This window comes from Typopeltis vanoorti, chromosome 24 (genome assembly GCF_054136105.1).
Source record: "Typopeltis vanoorti isolate ZY-2024b chromosome 24, IOZ_Tvanoo_1.0, whole genome shotgun sequence".
NCBI lineage: Eukaryota > Metazoa > Arthropoda > Arachnida > Uropygi > Thelyphonidae > Typopeltis > Typopeltis vanoorti.
Genome location: NC_143572.1, coordinates 20,666,477 through 20,686,348, shown reverse-complemented (window position 1 = coordinate 20,686,348; position 19,872 = coordinate 20,666,477). Strand labels below are relative to the sequence as shown.

The window sequence follows — 19,872 nt, the reverse complement described above, 5'->3', positions numbered from 1 at the left end:
CACAATCAAAAGCTTTGCTATAGTCAAGTTAACAAAGGTAGACATTCTTGTGATATTCCTGTGCTCTTTCTATCATCCATCTTACATTGGCAATTTGATCTCTTGTTCCTCCGCCTTTTCGAAATACTGCCTGTTCATCTGGCATTTCTCTCTTCATGAATGGTTCCAGTCTTTTCTGAATAATCTTAAGTAAGACTTTACTTGCATGAGAAATCAATGCTATAGTTCTGTAATTTTCGCACTCTCTCTTGCATCGCCTTTCTTCAATAAAGGTATAAAAACTGATTTTTTCCATTCTCTAGGCCATGTATAATCTCTAATAGCATAAGGAGTCATAAAATAAGAAGAGCTGGCTGATAAGGACCTTAATCTTTCCTATAAGGCCTTATCAGCCAACTCTTCTTATTTTATGACCTTGATGCTATTAGATACTCGAGGGCCATGGAGTCTTTCCATTTCTGGCCTTATAACCATGTCCCCTCTATAAACCTTTGCTGTAATTCTATTCTATTCTATTGTAATCTACTCTTTCCCCTTCAATATACCCTATTCCTCCTATGGGTTTAAATTTGGAAGAAGGCTAGTTCAGAAGCCTTAAGTTAGCAGCCCTACCACTGAACTATTCATCATCAGGCTAGTCACCTGACATGGAGAAAATAATTCTACTTTTAAGCCGACAGAAAAAGATAATCGGAATGAATCTATGGAAAACGATCCTGGAATGGAAAAGATAAAACCAAAATGGAAATGACAAAATATAATACATATAGCAAACTGGAATGTAAGAGGAATACCATATAAAGAAATAGAATTATACCAGAAATTAAATGAAAGAAATTTTAAAATAGCAGTAATCACTGAAACAAAAAAGAAATTAAAAGGAGCCATAAGAACTGAAAATTTTAATGTGATATACAGTGGAGTTTACAGAGACCAAAGAGCACAAGCAGGAGTCATGATTTGGATTCATAACTTTCTTTCAAAACAGTTAAAACATTATAAATTATGGAATGAAAGAATAATAAAAGCTAGAATAAAAATAGATAGAGGTTGCCCCAGAAGAAGGAAGAGAACAGGATAATATCGAATTTTATAATCAGCTACAAAATATATATAATAAAATAAATAAAAATGATTATGTAATTGTAGCAGGAGACTTAAATGCAAGAATTGGAAACACAAAAATTAATAATAATATAGAAATATATGGAGAACATACTCTAAACAGGAATGGCAAAAAATTGATTGACTTTGTAGTTTATAATAACTTAAAAATATTGAATTCTTTCTATAAACATAAAGACATACATAAATATACTTGGGCAGCAAGAGGATGGAAATCAATATTAGATTATTTTATCTTAAATGAAAAGACATCAAAGTTTTCGTTAAATGTCAGAGTTCACAGAGGATATGAAATAAGTAGTGACCACTTCCTTGTTAAAATAAAATTAAGATTACCACCAAAATGGCTACAAGTAACAAGAACAGAAAGAAAATTTAAAACATTTGTTTATAAAACTAGAGTATTAAATAACACAAATATATAATGGCTATATGAACAAAGAATTAACCAATATCTAGATAAAATAAAACAAAACAAAATGAAGAAATAGAAATAGAATATAAAAACGATACTAAATGCAGCAGCCCAAAAAATGCAATGAAAGGGAAAAAAACTGAATATATGGGATGATACAATCAAAGAAATAATCAAAATGAAAAAAAAAAAGAAGCCTATCATAAATGGTTAAGCAGTAAAAGATTAGAAGATGAAATAGAATATAAAAGAATAAGAGCCATAGCTAAAAGAGAAATCAGAAAAAGACATAGAGAATCATGGAACAAATTTGTTTCTAATTTAGAACATGATTTATATAAAATAAGACCCAATGTATATAAGATTTTGAAACACTTAAATGCAGATACCAAAGAAAATATAAAATTAAACACCGAATTGAAATTAGAAGAAGTTCTAAATTTCTACACAGAATTGTGCACAGATAAATATTTTAAAAAAGACAACTGGCAAACATTTAATGAAAATGAAAGGAAATAACTAAAGAAGAATTAGAAATCAGCCTGAAAGAAACAAGAAATGGAAAATCACCTGGAGAAGATAAGCTAGGTTCAGAACTATATAAATATGCAGGAACAAGATTCAAAGAAAGACTCTTATTATTTTTAAATAAAATTTACTCAATTAGTATCCCCTCAATAGAATGGAAAAAGGTGATTGTGATTCCTATCTTTAAAAAATGTAATAGAGATGACCCTAAAAACTATAGAGGTATCAATATACTAAATTCCTGTTACAAAATAAATAGCAGAATCTTAAATAGCAAACTAATGAAATATTCCGAAAACTTTATTTTAGAAGTACAGAATGGATTTAGAAAAGGGGCGATCATGTATAGACCCAGCCAATTGCCTAAAATTAATAATAGAGAAAAGAAGAGAATACAATTTAGAAACACATGTTGCATTTATTGACTTTGAAAAAACATTTGACAAAGTTAAAAGAAGCATTTTATTTAACATATTAAAAGAAAGACAAATACCAAATAATATCCTAAAAGCTATCATCTTAAGTATATATGAAAATAACCAAATACAAATAAGATTAAATCATGAGCTACCATATATGAGAGAGAAAAACATAGGGGTCCGACAGGGATGTCCCCTCTCAGCAACTCTATTTAATGTTTACTAAATGAAATAATAATGAAATGGAATAAAAATTCCCATCAAGGTATTAAACTTTCTCCTACTGTGAACTTAAACACACTCATTTTTGCCGACCAAATAATAATTACAAATTCTGAAGATAACTACAGAAAGCTATTTTAGTGCTGTAAAAGGAGTTAGAGATGATAAAGGTGACATGAAAATGGAAGAAAAAGATATCCTTGAAGTATGGAGTAATTACTTTGAAAATTTGCTAAATGAAGCAAGCAGTGATGATAGCACAGTGATAAAAAACACTGACCAGGCATGCAGTCAGGAATACATATCCATACTTGATGTAGAAAAAGCCATCAAAGGCTTGAAATGTGAAAAGGCAGCAGGAGTAGATGATATTCGATCAGAAATGCTCAAGTATGGTGGTATAAAAGTCTTACAGTGGCTGCACTGCATAGTTCAGAATGCCTGGACAGAGGGACGAATTCCAGACGATTGGAGTAGAGCTCTCATAGTACCCATATATAAAAAGGGAAATAAAACTGAATGTGAGAATTACAGAGGTATATCCCTATCGAGTGTTCCTGGTAAGATATATGTAAGTATACTTGAGAAACAGTTGAGAAGAATTGTGGAAGAAAAGCTTGGTGAAGAACAAGTTGGATTCAGGTCAAATAGAGGCTGTCATGATTAGATCTTCACTTTACGACAAATAGTGGAGAAATCATGGGAATATAACAAAGATCTGTATTTAAGTTTTGTCGATTTGGAAAAGGCATATGACAAGGTACCAAGAGAGAAACTATTCAATACTCTACAGTTATATGGTGTCAATGGGGCATTATATCAAGCAATACTTAGTCTTTATTTGAGTTGTAAGTCAGCAGTTAGAATTGAAAGAAGTACAGGAAGATGGTTTAATGTTAAATCTGGTGTGAGACAAGGATGTACATTAACCCCTCTGTTATTCATTATCTATATGGATCACATTATGAAGGAAAGTGGTATTAAATATGATATCAAAATTGGAGATGTTAATGTCAGCTCTTTGCTTTATGCGGATGATGATATACTTCTAAATAAATCCACTACAAGTCTGCAAGATTCTCTGACTAAATTGAATAACTGTTGTAATAGATGTGGTATGAAGGTCAGCAATAAAAAGACAAAGACAATGAAAATAGGCAGAATCATTGAAAATGTCAACTGTGTTGTGAATGTCAACTGTGAATGGAGAACCTGTGGAACAAGTAAAACATTTTAGCTACTTAGGCATGATTTTTAGTGAAGATGGTAAATTAAATATGAAAATAGACAACAGAATCAACAAAGCTGGTATGGTAGGAAGTCAATTGAATAAATTCATATGGAATAAGTGAAAAATTAGTCAGAACACTAAATTAGCTGTATACAAGTTAGTATACAGCTTATGGATCTGAGAGCTGGGTCAGAAGTAAAACACTTGACCAAAGACTAGATACTGCAGATATGAGAGTCCTGAGAAAGATTAGAGGCATGAACAAATCAGAGAGGCATGGCATCGAGGGTAATATCATATTAAAACGAGAATATTAGGAAAGAACTTGATATTGTCAGCATCCAGGAATGCATTAACAGAGGTAATCTCAGGTGGTATGGTCACTTAAACAGAATGGGTGAGGAAAGATTAGTGAAACAAGTGTTCTCTGCCAAGTTGGCAGGAAAACGACCCAAAGGAAGACCAAGATATAGGTGGATTGATACGGTACAAAGTGCCTTAGACGATAGAAATATAAGATCTGGTAATGTTGGAGTCTTGACAAGTAACAGACTGATTTGGAGGAAAATTGTAAATAGGAAGTTAGTAATGATGTAAATTTTTCATGTAGTAGTATCATATCCTGTACACCCCTTGAGGGTACATGGCAGGAATTTGATGATGATGATGAGAGAACCAAAAATTATGGTATGATATATCAACAGAAAAATCAAATATTATGGCCTTTAAAGGACAAGATCCAGCAAGAACTAAAATAGTAACAAGATCTTAGAACAGGTGAATTCATTTAACTACCTAGGATGTATGATCACATATGAAATGAAAAAGATATAAACGTAAAAATTGCAAAACATTTAAAAATAACAAATGTAATTAACTCTATGTTTAAACCAAACCTAGTTGAAAAACAAACCAGACTAAAAGTATACAATACATTAGCCTACCAGTCTTATTGTATGGAAGTGAAATCTGGACAATAAAACAAAAAGACAAACAAAGATTAATAACAGCAGAAATGAAGTTTATGGGAAAAACTACAAAGTATACTCTATTTCATCACAAAAGAAATGAATTATGAAAGGATTAAACCAAGAATCTGTAATAGAAAAAATTAAAAAATAAAAGAAGAAAAAGAAAACCAGGACGTCCTCTTAAAAGATTCAGCAATGACTTCTAAGGCCAGAACAGGCCACGCTAGGCCTAAATCCTTGATATTTATGATGATCTCCAAGGTTTGGTTTTTGTTTTCAAACTGTTTCATTTTTTCTTCAGTGATGGTTTTGTATTTCAGTCTACAGTTAATCTTTGAAGTTGCTCAACCTTGATTTGTTTTAAAACTCTCTTACACACTCAGGGGCATAGCTAGGGGAGGGTGGTCCACCCCAGCGGCACTTTGCATTTTTAATAAATCTTGCCATACCGTCTATAGAACAACAACTGGTTGATGAAATAGACTTTGTCAATGTCTTTGACGATTTTGCTAATGGAAAAGCAAGAAAAATAACATTTTAGAATGTTGGGATTAAAGTTTTACTTCAAAAATAAATATTGGGTTTTAATTTATTTCCCTATATGTTGTTTTGACTTTTTGTAGTATTTTTGGTGTGTATTGAGAGGGCGGCAAATTTAGGAACTTCTCTGGCTGGCAAAAGTTGGTTTTGCCAGCCAGAGAAGCTATGGCACTGTACGCACTGTTGTTTTCAATATGAAATTCAGTTTTATCCTGCTCAAAATCCTCTGATACTCTTGTGTCCTGAACCAGTGGTAAAACATCACCTATCAACTATGACTTAGTCAATGAGACTCTCCTTATTTCTTGCATCTTCTATTACTTGTCAGCACTCCAATATTGTTATATCTAACATTCTGTGCTTCTAACGCACTTCTGGTTGAATCAATTCACCTAGACCTTGGTCTTCTTCTGGGTCTTTTTCCTGCCATCTTGGCATCAAACACCTGCTTTGCTAGCCTTTCCTCACCCATGCTGTTATTTAGATTAGCTCTGCTTACACATTCTTGAATGCTAACAGTGTTAAGTTCCTTTCTAATACCTTCATTTTTAATATGATTCTACCATTGATGCCATCTGTTCACTTCCTTAATTTTTCTTAGAACTCTCATATCTGTGGTCTTTAGCCTTTCATCAAATTGTTTATTTGTAACCCAACTTTAAGATGGTTTAACCTTCTTGTATACTGGTAGTTTGGTATTTTGGCTAATTTCTCTCTTATTTCATATAAATTTATGCAACTGGCTGGCCACCATATCAGCTTTGCTTATTCTGTTGTAATATTAAACAAAAATATTCACTCAGTGGATATTTTTTTATGTTTATGCCCACCAAATTTTAAATCACTTTTTATGTAATTAGTTAGGGATTTTCATTTCCCATTGGTCAGAAAGAAAAGATTTTCAGTTTTTTTGTCATCTGGTGTCATTCAGTGTAACAAAATATTTTGTGCAGGTAATACAAAGTGAAAAAGAGATGCAAAACAAAAAATCTTCTATGATCAGATACTGTGCATTGCACTCTCAGTCAAGAGGCTACAAATAGAATACAAATAGACATGTCATAGTCAATTATTAAAGATATGGCGTGTGACAATTTAATTCCTGGAACGGCCAAGTAGCGTCGTTCGTATGGTGATTTGGTTGGAGTCACATGAGTAATCATGTTTGTACATCTTTTAATTAATGCATAAACTTCAAGCCGATAGAGCCATTTGTTATTATTTTTATTTTACAGGAATGCACCTGTAAAAAAAAAAAAACTACGTTCAGAACTATACATTAGTGGCTACTGTCGCCTTCGAAGTAGTCCCCTTGTACATTTATACACCAGTTCAAACAGTGTTCCCATTTTCGGAAAGAGGCCTGGAACTCTTTTTCCAGAATATTCTTGAGTTCCTTTATCACATTATGCTGGATATCAGTGATGTCAGAAAATCTTCATCCTTTTAGTGCAGAAATTAAAGAATCTTCATTCTTTAATTTTGGAAACAGCCAAAAATCACAGGAAGCTAAGTCAGGTGAATAAGCAGGATGACCTAATTCAGTAATCGATTTTTTTGGCCAGAAACTCTCTAACGATTAGTGCACTATGGCTTGGCACATTGTCGTGATGGATGATTGGATGATCCACTTGTCAGGCCACAATTCAAGTCTTTTTCTCCGAACAAAATCTCATAATCCTTTCACCACCTCTAAATAGCATTGTTGGTTGACTGTTTGTCCCTGTTCAATGAATTCATAGTGGACTATCCCCTTGTGATCAAAGAAACACACCAGCATAGTCTTGAACTGTGAACGTGACATGCATCCATTTTTTCAGACGTGGCGAACTCTGAGTTTTCTGCTACATGCTCTTTCATTTTGTTTCAGGATCGTTATGGAAGCATCAGGTTTCATCACCCGTAATTACTCTCGGAAACGTGCTTATTTGCAGAAGGATCAGTCACAACTTGAACTCACTGCTGCTTCTGTTCATTCCTCAAGATCCAAGTCACAAACTTCACAGAAATCTTTCGCATTTCCAATTCTTCAGTTAAAATTATCGTGACTGTTTTTCAATTTAATTGCAATTCATCAGCCATTAATTGCATACTTAATCATGTGTCAGACCATACCAAATCTCGCACTCTGTTCACACTTGTGTCTGTCATTTTTGTGTTTGGTTGTCCACTTCTGGGATGATCGTTCACATCTAAACCAACTTTTGAATTTCTTATGCCACTTTCAACATCTCCAACGTTTCAGTAGCAGTTTTGCCGATTTTCACACAAATTCGAAGTTAACATGCTGCTCCAAATTTCGATCACACATTTTATGCCAAAGTTTACATGCTTTATTTTATTGTTTTTGCTATAGCCAACTAACAAATGGCTCTATCGGCTTGAGTTTTACGCACACATTAATTAAAAGATGTACAAACATGATTACTTATGTGATTCCAACCAAATCACCATACGAGCGACGCTACTTGGCCGTTCCAGGAATTAAATTGTCACACCTCATATCATTAGTAATGACTTATAAATCATGCAGAAAGCTCCATAAAAGTGGAGAAAAGTTAAGCTAATTGGAGGAAATTTTATTGCCTAATGAAAAGAAACTGTTGATTGATTTGAAAAAGGTATAGATGCATTAGCAGAATTTACTTATGAGAAGAGAATTTTACTCATATAGGGTACATATATGTATGCTTTGGAACATTCGAACAATTTTTATTCTTAAAAGCATACTTTAGTGATTCAACATAATTTTTTGAACTGGTGACCTGTTTTACCTAGTTATCATTATATGTAATATCTGTATTTCGCATTTCAGTTGTTACACAATTAATTGTTAAAGCAATTCTTACTAGTTATGTTTAGCATGAGCCATGTTGTCATCATCATCATCAAATTCCTAATATATACCCTCAAGGGATGTACAGGATATGATATTACTACATGAAAAATTACATCATTACTAACTTCCTATCTGCAATTTTCCTCCAAATCAGTCTGTTACCTGTCAAGACTTCAACGTTATCAGATCTTATATTTCTATCTTCGAAGGCACTTTTTATTGTATCAATCCACCTATATCTTGGTCTTCCTCTGGGTCTTTTTCCTACCAACTTGACAGAGAAAACCTGTTTTGTTAATCTTTCCTCTCCCATTCTGTTTAAGTGACCATACCACCTGATATTAATTCTGCTAACACATTCCTGGATGCTGACAATGTCAAGTTCTTTCCTAATATCCTCATTTTTAATATGATATTGCCATTGATGCCATCTGTTCATGCCTCTAATCTTTCTCAGGACTCTCATATCTGTGGTCTCTAGTCTTTGGTTGAAGTGTTTTACTTCTGACCCCAGCTCTCAGATCCATGTTAAAATTGGCTTGAATACTGTCTTTGGTGTTTTGGCTAATTTCTCTCTTATTCCATATAAATTTATTCAGTTGACTTCCCACTATACCAGCTTGTCTATTTCCATATTTAATTTACCATCTTCACTGAAAATCGTGCCTAAGTAGCTGAAATGTTTTACTTGTTCTTTAAGTTCTCCATTCACAATGCAGTTGATATTTTCAATGTTTCTGCCTATTTTCATTGTCTTTGTCTTTTTAATGCTGATCTTTATATCTTATCTATTACAACAGTTATTCACTTTAGTCAGGGAATCTTGCAGACTTGTAGCAGATTTATTTAGAAGTATAACATCATCTGCATAAAGCAAAGCGATTAACATTTCCAATTTTGATATCAGGTTGATACCACTTTCCTTCATAATGTGATCCATATAGATAATGAATAACAGAGGGAATAATGTACATCTTTGTCTGACACCAGATTTAACATTATACCACCTTCCTGTACTTCCTTCAGTTCTAACTGCTGCCTTAATTATTCTCAGTTTTGTACAAAATATGTTACTTTAACATAACAGTTAATTAACAGTATATGGCTACTCATTAGCAACATACTGTTTGTCTTGTATTTTGAACCAGTCATTTTGCAACTGATATAATATTGATGATGAGTTATCACTTCCATTTGCTAGTAATAACTAATCACTTCCAATAACTAATCATTATCAGTATGATTAATTACAGTTAGGAGAGGTAAAATGAAAAATTAGAGAGACTGAGAGAGAGAGTTCAAAAATGAAAACAAAACAAAAATACTCTACATCTATAAAAGGTTCTTTAAAATAAGTTCTTCTCTGCTAATCTCTGCTCATGTGGCACTAATATGCTGCAGGTTCTATGACTTTGTGGGTGGTATTGACACATGAAAATAAAGCAAAACAAACAAACAACAACAAAAAAAATATATATATATACACACATATGTATATAACAGGCAGTCTTCACTTTGCACAGTAGTGCAGGACTGAAAACAACCATGCAAAGTGAGTTTAATAATCAATGGGAAAAATTACTATTGTTCTGTTAGCTTTAAAAATTTTTGTCAAAACATTAAAACAACCTCTTACTAGTAATTATAAATGTATAGGGAAATGAAAGAAATAGTAAAACTAATTTAAGTATAAAGAGCTAATAAGCTTCATTTCGGCAATGAAAACATTACTTAAATTAAGGGGATATTAAATCCCACATAGTTTTAAAACCGAATAAGAAACTCAAAGATTGGAATCAGAGATCTGCAACGAGTTGCCTGGTATTGTACTACATACTAGGATCACTTGCATTGGCTAACGCTAGTGTCGCCGATACTTTATAGTTTACTATATTTGGCAAGAAACTCTCTGATTCCAATCTTTGAGTTTCTTATTCGGTTTTAAAACTATGTGGGATTTAATATCCCCTTAATTTAAGTAATGTTTTCATTGCCGAAATGAAGCTTATTAGCTCTTTATACTTAAGTAACTTAATGGTTGCACCTGTTTGGAAAACTCGTTCGCAGAGTACATAAGTTCTTTTCGCTATACACTTTGGTATTAGGTCTAGCTACTCACTGATGAAGCCTCAAAAAAGGCTGAAACTGGTCTGGGTAGTGACCTCCCTCCATAATGTAATAACAGCATACATTTCCTAGGGAATGTGTTTTTACATTATGGAAAATACCTAAGAATAGTGATCTGAACTTCCCCCACCTTTGCAACGAGTTGCCCGGTACTGTACTGCTTACTAGGATCACTTGCATCGACTAACGCTAGTGTCGCCGATACTTTATAGTTTACTATATTCGGCAAGAAACTCTCTGATTCCAATCTTTGAGTTTCTTATTTGGTTTTAAAACTATGTGGGATTTAATATCCCCTTAATTTAAGTAGTAAAACTAATGTTTACTTAGTAAACTGTAATTTAAAACATTAGAAACATTGAGAATGGAACAATGCATGTCTTCTTATCGTTTAACTTATGATTCAGAGTGAGCATCTTTTCGGTGACTTAGCAAATTGTCATACTCCTTTCTAAGTTTGTATCATCTTCCAACATTTTATCCTTTGAGCTTTTAGTGTTGTGAAATATCTCCAGGAGTTCCTTTAATGTGAAATGTTTAGCCAGCATCACTTCCTCTGGGACATCATTCTTTATGTCACAACTACTTTCCTCATTTATGTTGATTAGTTAACCTTCACCGAGTTCCTCTGGCTGAATATTGAGAGTCTCTGGTCAACAATGTCAACATTCCAAAGGTCAGCTATTTCTTCTATAACTGCATTTACATTCAATTCGAATCCTACAAAGTTTTCCACTGTCCGGTAAAAGTTTCTACCATACTGCACACACACACATATTACTCATTGTGATATGTATACTGTTTTCAATTGCATGCTTTAAGTCATATTTCTTCCCAAACTCAGCAACAGAAATTGCGTGATCTCCAGTTGTAGCATCAGTAGCCTGTCTGAAAGTCCATCTAAGATAATATAAAAGTTAAAGTAACTCCTTGGTCCATTGGCTGGATTAATGAAGTTGTGTTTGGTAGTAAAAAGCAAACATGTAAGTGTCCGATAGGAAGTTTTTTCACATTTTCATTCAAGTCCCCAAGAGAATCAGGGTGACTTGAATAAAAGTTAAATTATTTTGCCTTCAGTATCTCTCTGCAACTCTTTTTTGATATCTGTTCAGCAGCCACCCTCTTATCCACTTAACCATTGTCATATCCATCCCATTTGTTCTAATTTGTTTAACAGAGTTCCATGTGATATTCTGTCAAATACCTTTACAAAATCCAATAGAATCATCTTGCAGCCATTTCCTTTATCCAACTCAGCTGTTACTCTATTGTAATAAATTAGTAAATTACTAAGGCACAACCAACCCTTCACAAAGCCATGTTGACCTTCATAAGTATCATATTTTTATCGAATTCTTGAATTCTCTTTTTTTTTTATTGATTTATCTAGTACTTTTACCCACTATGCCTGAGATACTGGTTGGTCTATAATTTGCTAATGTAGTCTTAGAACCTCCCTTATGCAAAGGAATTATTTTGCCCTCTTTCTACTCCCTTGGAACTCTACCAGAGCTGAGACTTAAATTAAAGAGCCTAGTCAAAGGCATTGTCAGTTCCCTTGCACATTCTCACAAAACTCCAGCTGATATCCCATCTAATCCCACAGCTGTATTTACATTGAGATTCTGCAATATCCTAAGAACCTCCAATTCATCTACCTCTGTTCCCACATTTGTGTCTTTCACATATATTAAAGCAGTAAGGGTATATCATCCTCACTAGGATGATATACCCTTGCAGAGTGGTCAACTATTATATCTACTTCTGTCACCTCCTGACCATCATAACAATTAAAGTTAATCTTCCAGTTAATTCTTCCTCTTACTTGTCACATAACAAAAGAACTATTTGGGATTTACTTTGGCCTGTTCAGCTAGTTTCTTCTCGTAATCTGATTTTGCATTCCTTACCTTACCCTTGTACTGTTCACAAGTTTTCTGGTCATCTTTCTACATATGAACCCTCCACAGCATTTTCTTTTTCTGCGGCTCATGCTTATTGATATTACTCATCCATCTAACTCCTACCTGATTAACCCTCCTTACCTTAGATATACAATTTAATATTGCTTCTTCTAGATGACCCTTAACTATCTTCAATGCACTGCTAACATCCTTATCCTGCAGTTTTTATGCCATGTCACAGATTTAAGCTTCTTTCCGTATTTCACGTATACCTCTTCTTGACAGAATATTCCTCATGATGTACAATTTCCCAAGTCAAGCCTGCATGGTCACTTTCACATTGGAGGCCATGTGGTAACTGGTTATGGGTAGCTCTTCTGATCCTATGACCAGCTCCAATACTCTCACACCCCTGGTCACCTTATAATTACTTGAGGCAACATCACATGCTGCCTCAAGTAATTATCTCTCATTAGGTGTATAAATTCCATTTTCTTCCTGCTAGGTGATCTTTCTTCCTTCCACTCTATATCTTCATAGTTGAAGTCCCCATAATAATCACTCGACCTGTATACTCATTGTACTAATTTGTTGATGCAAGTCTTCCAGATCATCCATGGAACTTCCTGGCCTATAGCAACAACAGCTGTATATTTTGTCTTACTGGCCTTAATCTTACACGAGACTGCTTCAAATGAACAGCCACCCTCCCACCTATCTCCTTTTCTTTTTCACTACAATTCATCTGCTATCATCAGCAGTACCCTCCACCCATCTTATATTTTCTATCTTCCCTGAAAATACTAAATCCTTCACATTCTATCCCGATAACTACATCATCTGCTGTTAGCCAAGGTTCACTAATGCCTATAACTTTTGGCGAAGTTGCACTAACCAATGCCAAAAACTTCTCCCTTTGGTTTCTAATACTTCTGGCATTAGTATATAGAAACTGCAGCATCCCTTTAGACCACCACCCACCTTTCTTCCTGAATTAACTACCCTGTTGAATATTTTTGCTTGAGAGACATTCTCATGTTCATTCACAAATTGTTAAGTGATGAGTGACTGATCAGTCTAATTGCAGTCTTCTTGATTGAATCAAGAATTTTTAGAGACCACTTAAAAAAGCCACCCAGATATGAACCAGTATTTAGTAATTGGACAGAATTATGATTGTAGAGTTAATAGTTAATGACTAAAGGAGAAAAACCTAATTTCATGCATGCTTACGAGGTGATTCTCTTGATAAGTTTCTACTGAAAAAGATCAGACATTAGCATTATCACAAGATGAGAAGTTTTGTGTATCGATTTGGATATTTTTAAAAATAAGACTAGGAGAAAAAGAGTTCTTTTTTTGAAATCTGATACTGGTACCACATATCACTGAAGTTCCACTTGACTACACAGATGTACCAATAAACTTAAAATCTCAGTCCTGCAATAGTTGGCTAAAAACAAACTAATTTTTTTTCCTCCTTGAATATATAAGAAATGTATCTCCCTCTTCTCTCCCCCCCCAATGGATTTTTTCCTCACACAGATAAAAATGATATTCAAGCAACTACATAAATACAGTTGTCTGTTTATTGTATTTTCTGTTTCCTAAGATGTAAACTAGAACAGTCTTAAAGTGTACAATATGTAACTGTCGTTATAGATCACATTGCTATTTTTCTTTCCTTTAATTCTCATAATGATGTTGGTTATTAAACTTTTTTAATGATGATCAGAAGGTTTTTAAAATGTTATTTACAATTCTTTATAATGTGGTTTTATTTTTGTTAATAGGTTTTTTTTTTTTTCCCTCTTGTCAAAACTTTATAGTCCATATATTCCTGGAGAGTTTGCTGTAATCACAGAAGGTGGTCAGTTATTATTGAGAAATCTAGAATCAATGTAAGTAAAAAAAACTAACAAAAATTTTATATTGAAAATTACATATTAGTTTATTAATTTGGCTGGTCTTGATCATTTGAGTACATTATATCTCTGTTCTCCAGCTAGCAGTATAATGTATCCTCTAGCTGGAGAATAGAAATATGCTACAAAAATCAATGTTTTTTGTAGCATCCTTGAGGTGGCCTGAAAAAAAAAAAAAAATATATATATATATATATATATATATATGTTTTGTTTAGGGCAGGGTTCCCAGGTAATATTCTCTTAGTCCACACGTTGTTTCTTTGAAAAAATTTAGTTTACAATTTCATTTTTATAGAAAATTTTTACTGAGATTTAGGTTTTGATATATTTTATTTTTATAGCTCCTTGTGCTCTGCAGAGCTTGTTCATAACCAAGAATGTGGAGAAAGATGGTGGAGTTGTGATTTTGGGACTCATCCTCGATCACTTTTATGTGCTGACAGCAAACAGGTATCATTAGTGGACTTGAGAAATCCAGTAAGCTTTTAATTTTTTTTACTGTAGAAATTAAATAGAAATATCTTGCCAGAATTCTTTGTGACAGTTATTCTTTACCACTTACTTGGTTGCTTCTGTGGAATTTGAAAGGACAGCAGTGTTTCCGATGCTAAAAGTTAGGTGTTAGAAACACTTGGGTTTTGGTCTTCTCTCTTACTTGTTTTTTTTTTTCAGATGAATCCTTTAAATTATTATTAGCCAAGGGGGGGATAATCTTCACTATCCAATCAGCACACTGTGGATTTGAATATGCTGCATCATGTATATATATGGGAAAGTCTGTAGGTGGTAGACATTTTTTTAAAGATACTAGTGCCTTATGGTTTCTTCATTTCACACAAAAAAACAAGAAATTAAGTGAATAATATTTATTCAAACCATCTATTGCAGTCTGAAAATTACAGGCCATTATCATCAGTGGCAAACAATAGTTTAATACAAAGTAAAACATGAATAATGAATTAAGTTGAAACAGTGAGAGCCATGTGATGTTATGCATGATCCAGTGCAAAGGCATAACTGAGGAAATCTTATGTTATTACTTATTAATTATTCATAACTTATTTTAATGTTATTAACAAAGTAAAACGTGACCAATGGATTGAGTTGAAACAGAGCCGTGTGGTGTTATGCATGACCCAGTGCAAAGGCATAACTGAGAAGACATTATATTATTACTTATTAATTATTCATAACTTATTTTAATATTATTAATAACACCAGACAAACTATTTTATGAAAAAAGATGTTTACTAACTGGCTTATATTTCACTGAATTCAAATCAGCATGTTACAGTTTATATGCAACAGTGAGTAAATGAAACAATTCAAATCATAATGGACGAAAGATCTAAAGTCCTAATTTGGCACCCTCTAATGTTGTAAAAAAAGGAAGAGGTATTACAGCTGTGTAGGAGTTGATCTTAAGATAATACCCTCCAAAATTTTTTGCAAATTAATGCAATCATACTTGTTCAGGCTAGGAGAATTTTTCATAGCTGTGGCTGACTCTAAAAATAATCTTTCTGATCTGTAACAACTTCTAAATAGCACATTGGTTGTTTTCTTTGATCTAATCCTGTGTGAAGGGGTGTCCAAAAGCATGGTCTGCCAGTCCTAACTTGCGAATGTATTTTTTATGTTCTTCATGATAGATGTTAACAGATCTTTCTGTTAACATCTATCTGTCCATAGTAGGCTCAGTCACAAGAAACTTCATGCACTCCAGGATATGCTAGTATATTCTTAGGAGAGCGAATCAGAGCTGCTAATTTAACATGCAGTTTGAATGTGGTGCAAACCACATTTTATTAGTACTTTGACTATCTTTTCTGATGTACCTCTGACATGGGGAACAGGAATAGTAATGCTTTGTTCTTGTGTATTAGAGAAGGGAGATGTGATGGGGCTGTGTAATATTTTATATATTTTGTAGGAATTGTAGCCATTAGCCAAGAAAGTATGACACAGATATTTAAGTTCTGTGGAAAGAGCTGTATTATTAAAACAAATTGCTTTGGCTCTCTGCATAAGTGTTTTTATAAATGTGTGTGTGTGTGTGTTGTCTTTCTGTAAATGGAAAAGATAGTAATCCATCTACTGTGAACTGAATTTTGGGGTGTTGGCTGTTTAGGTAAGTGACAAAAACATCCAAAGTGTTTGTCCATGGGGCCAAATGGCAAACACATCATCAATAAAGTGTAACTACCTAGAGGCTTGTTTGTAATTGTGGTAAGTATTTTGTTTCCAAAGTGTCCCATGTAAAAGTTTGCTAAGTGGAGGGTAGGTACCCATAGCAGTACTATTAATCTGATTGTAGATTTTTCCTCTCTGTATCCCATGTTTTGCAAGGCCTGATTTTTCAGATTTCCTATTGAAAATATAAGACTGGTGTTCTTGTATTCTTTTTTCCACTGAATGTCCAGTTTGTCCAAAATACGAAAGGTGATAGTCACAAGGAACTTGGTAGATGGTAGGAAGAGCAAGAAGGGAATGTTTTATCTTTAGAAGATGGGAACCATGATGATAGTTTGTGGATTGGAATAAATGTAGCTACTAGATTGTACTTCTTAAGAATTCTAGAAATTGGTTCTGAGATGCCAGAAATGTATAGGATAGGAACTCTGCATACTGTTTTCTTGTTATTTGAGCAAATGCTGTGAGCATATCATAATAAGTTTTGATAATTCCAATCTTTTATGAGGGAGGTGAGCTGATTGCTATTGAATGTCTCATTCCAGTGAAGGTAGGTTTCGATAAATGGAAGTAATTAGTTTACCTAACAATGAATAGAGGAGTAGGATGTCTGAGAAGGATAATTTGTTTTCTTTTTCTGTTCCCATAGTAAAATTAATTTGTGGATGCAGATTGTTTATGCTTGCTAGAAAGGCAAGTAATGTATCAGTGTTGTGGAGCCAGGTCACAAACACATCATCTATGTAACATACCCAAAACGGAGGCTGAGGTTTTATGGATGAGAAAAGGATGTCTTCTAAATGTTCCAAATAGAAGTTGGCAAAACCGGGAGAGAGAGAGTGGGCTTCCCATAGTGATTCCTCCAACTAGCTTCTGTTATGTCAAAGAAAATAACCAGGGTGAATGACGAAATCAAAAAATTTTACTACATCCAGTGGAAAGGCTTATGAGAGCAAATGAAGTGTGATTAAATATTATTCACTTATTTCCTTGTGTTTTCATATGAATTGAAGAAAGACAATTTTTGTCACCTAATGTGAAACTACAATTTTGCTTATTAGAGGCTTGAGAAAGTTCCTGAAAAGTACTAAAATCATTCCTTCTTTAGAGCAGAGAACCGGATTAGCTGACCCTAAGTATATGATAGATTTACAATCTTTTGCGATTCACATGAAACATATCATTTCCTGATATGTACATTCCAGGATTTATGAGATATTGTAATAGTCACATATAATTAAGTTTACATTATAACTATCTTCCTGTCAATAATTTTCTTCAGATTAATCCATTATTTGTTAAGTCTTACATTTGATTATTCTAAGACACTACTAATTTCATCATTCTGACTAAATCCTGGTATTTTTTTTACTACCCATCCTAGTATCAGAGACCTGCTTTGTTGACCTTTCCATCCATACCACCATCCATTAATTTTACTGAACAGACTTTGAATGAGTAAAGATATTAGAATGGAACTTTATATCATCATCATGATCAAATTCCTGATATGTACTTTCAAGGGATGTACAGGATATACTATGACAGTATACTACCGTGAAAAGTGTGATATTACTACTAACTTCCTGTCAACAGTTTTCTTCCAAATTAGTGAGTTATCTATCAGCACCTGCAATGTTGCCAGTTCTTGTATGTTGATCATCTTCTAACAGCATAAATCCATCCAGATCATGAGCATACTGCCTGAGATTAGCTCTGTTCACACATTCCTAAATGCTAACAATGACAGGTTCCTTCCTAATATCTTCATTTTTAATATGATTCTTCCATTGATGCTGTACATTCACTAATTTTTCTCAAAACTCTCATATCTGTGGTCTCTATTATTTTATTATTTTATTTTATCTTATTTTATGTATTTAATTTAATTTATTTATTTTTATTTGAAGAAAAGAAGCCTCTTTTTCAGAACAAGCAGTCAATATCTGTACTTTCTTCAGACAATATCCTGTTAATATCACAGTTTTAGATTTAAAAAATTATTCTTTTACCGAAGTTCTTGTTTTATTAATATAGAAATCAAAGATATCTGATTTGTTTACCATGCCAAGCCCTTTTCTTTTGAACTTTGAAGAGATTTCAATGGCAAAAAAGATGAAGCAAGATCATTATCAAACTTATATAGCTACAAGTCATCATTTATTGTTATGTGATGACAGATATCCTTTTCAGCCTGTAAGTATTAACTGATAGGAACAATTATTGCTATTGTTATTATTATTACTAAATGGTATTTTACTTTAGTGCAATGTATTTAGTACTTTTACAGTTCAATTGCAAGTGGTGTCATATTGGATCTGCACTGAGTTTTACCACAGAACACTGCTCAGTTTGTTCTGCTTGACTAATTTGTTCAAACTAGTCAAGTGTTTTTCTTATTTTATATACAGTGGATTCCAGTTAATTGGGACTAGAACACTTTGTCCTAATTATGCGAAATTTTATGGAAAAAGCTAAAAATATCACAAAAAGTTAAAAATATCACAAAAAGTTAAAAATATTTAAAAATAGACAAACTTTCAGTATACCTTTGTTAACCATGCTTTTATTTAAACAAACTAAATGTACATATATGTGTCAGTATCCCTAAAGAGGTTAATTATACGTAGGTATCTGTGAAAGAATCATATTTTCCCTAACAATTATTTTGGAGAAATTTATTGAGTATACCCTGACGGGTTCACTTTCTAGACTGCAACTGAACAAAATCGCAGGTATCTAATTGATAAAGGAATGCCTTCATTGCCTTCTTTCAGAAAGTAGCATCGTAATTCAGCAATAAATTTCCTGTCTTCCTGGTTAGTCACTCGCTCATGTTCAGGTTCGTCATCCTTGTCTTTAGGTGTTTTGTTGCAATTTGTTCAACAATTGCATCCTCACAATCTTCATGTTCATTGTAACATTGAAGGCTATTGTCAATGCATCAAAATTCTTTGTAGTTTCTGATGTGTTGCAGCTCCAAAATTATTTCATTGTCAGTCATATCTGGTATTTTTTAGTCTGAATTCTTAAAACCACAATGGGCAAAGCAGTTTTGAATTGTTTTACTTCTTATTTCTTGCCAACTATCTGCAACAGATTGTACTGCTTGTAAAATGGTAACTTTTGCACTGATTTCTTTGGCCATTGAAGATGACGCGAGTAGATTTTCTGCATTTATGATTCCCAGTGGCTGTACTAGAGATGTGGCGTTAGCAGGAAGAAATTCAAGTTGGATATTTTTTAAACACTATAATTGAGAATGAGCTGCACAATTGTGTAGAAGCAGAAGAATTTTTCTTGAATTTCATTACAATTCTGCATCCCAACTCATTAGCCATTCCTGAAAAATAACATAAGTCATCCATGCATTCTTGTTGGCATAATACAGAACTGGCAAACTGTCCATTTCTAAGCCCTTTAAAGAATT

General features: G+C 33.4%; 1 protein-coding gene across 1 annotated transcript in view; it reads left to right on the top strand.

Moving 5' to 3' along the window:
- Positions 1–19,872, top strand: part of LOC150092983 (uncharacterized) — a 157,903-nt gene that overhangs the window by 58,346 nt on the left and 79,685 nt on the right. The window contains exons 8-10 of the mRNA XM_090413750.1: positions 14,151–14,222; positions 14,591–14,726; positions 18,480–18,638. Of these exons, the coding sequence (XP_090269876.1) occupies positions 14,151–14,222; positions 14,591–14,726; positions 18,480–18,638 (367 nt within the window). The remainder of the gene's footprint in view (positions 1–14,150; positions 14,223–14,590; positions 14,727–18,479; positions 18,639–19,872) is intronic.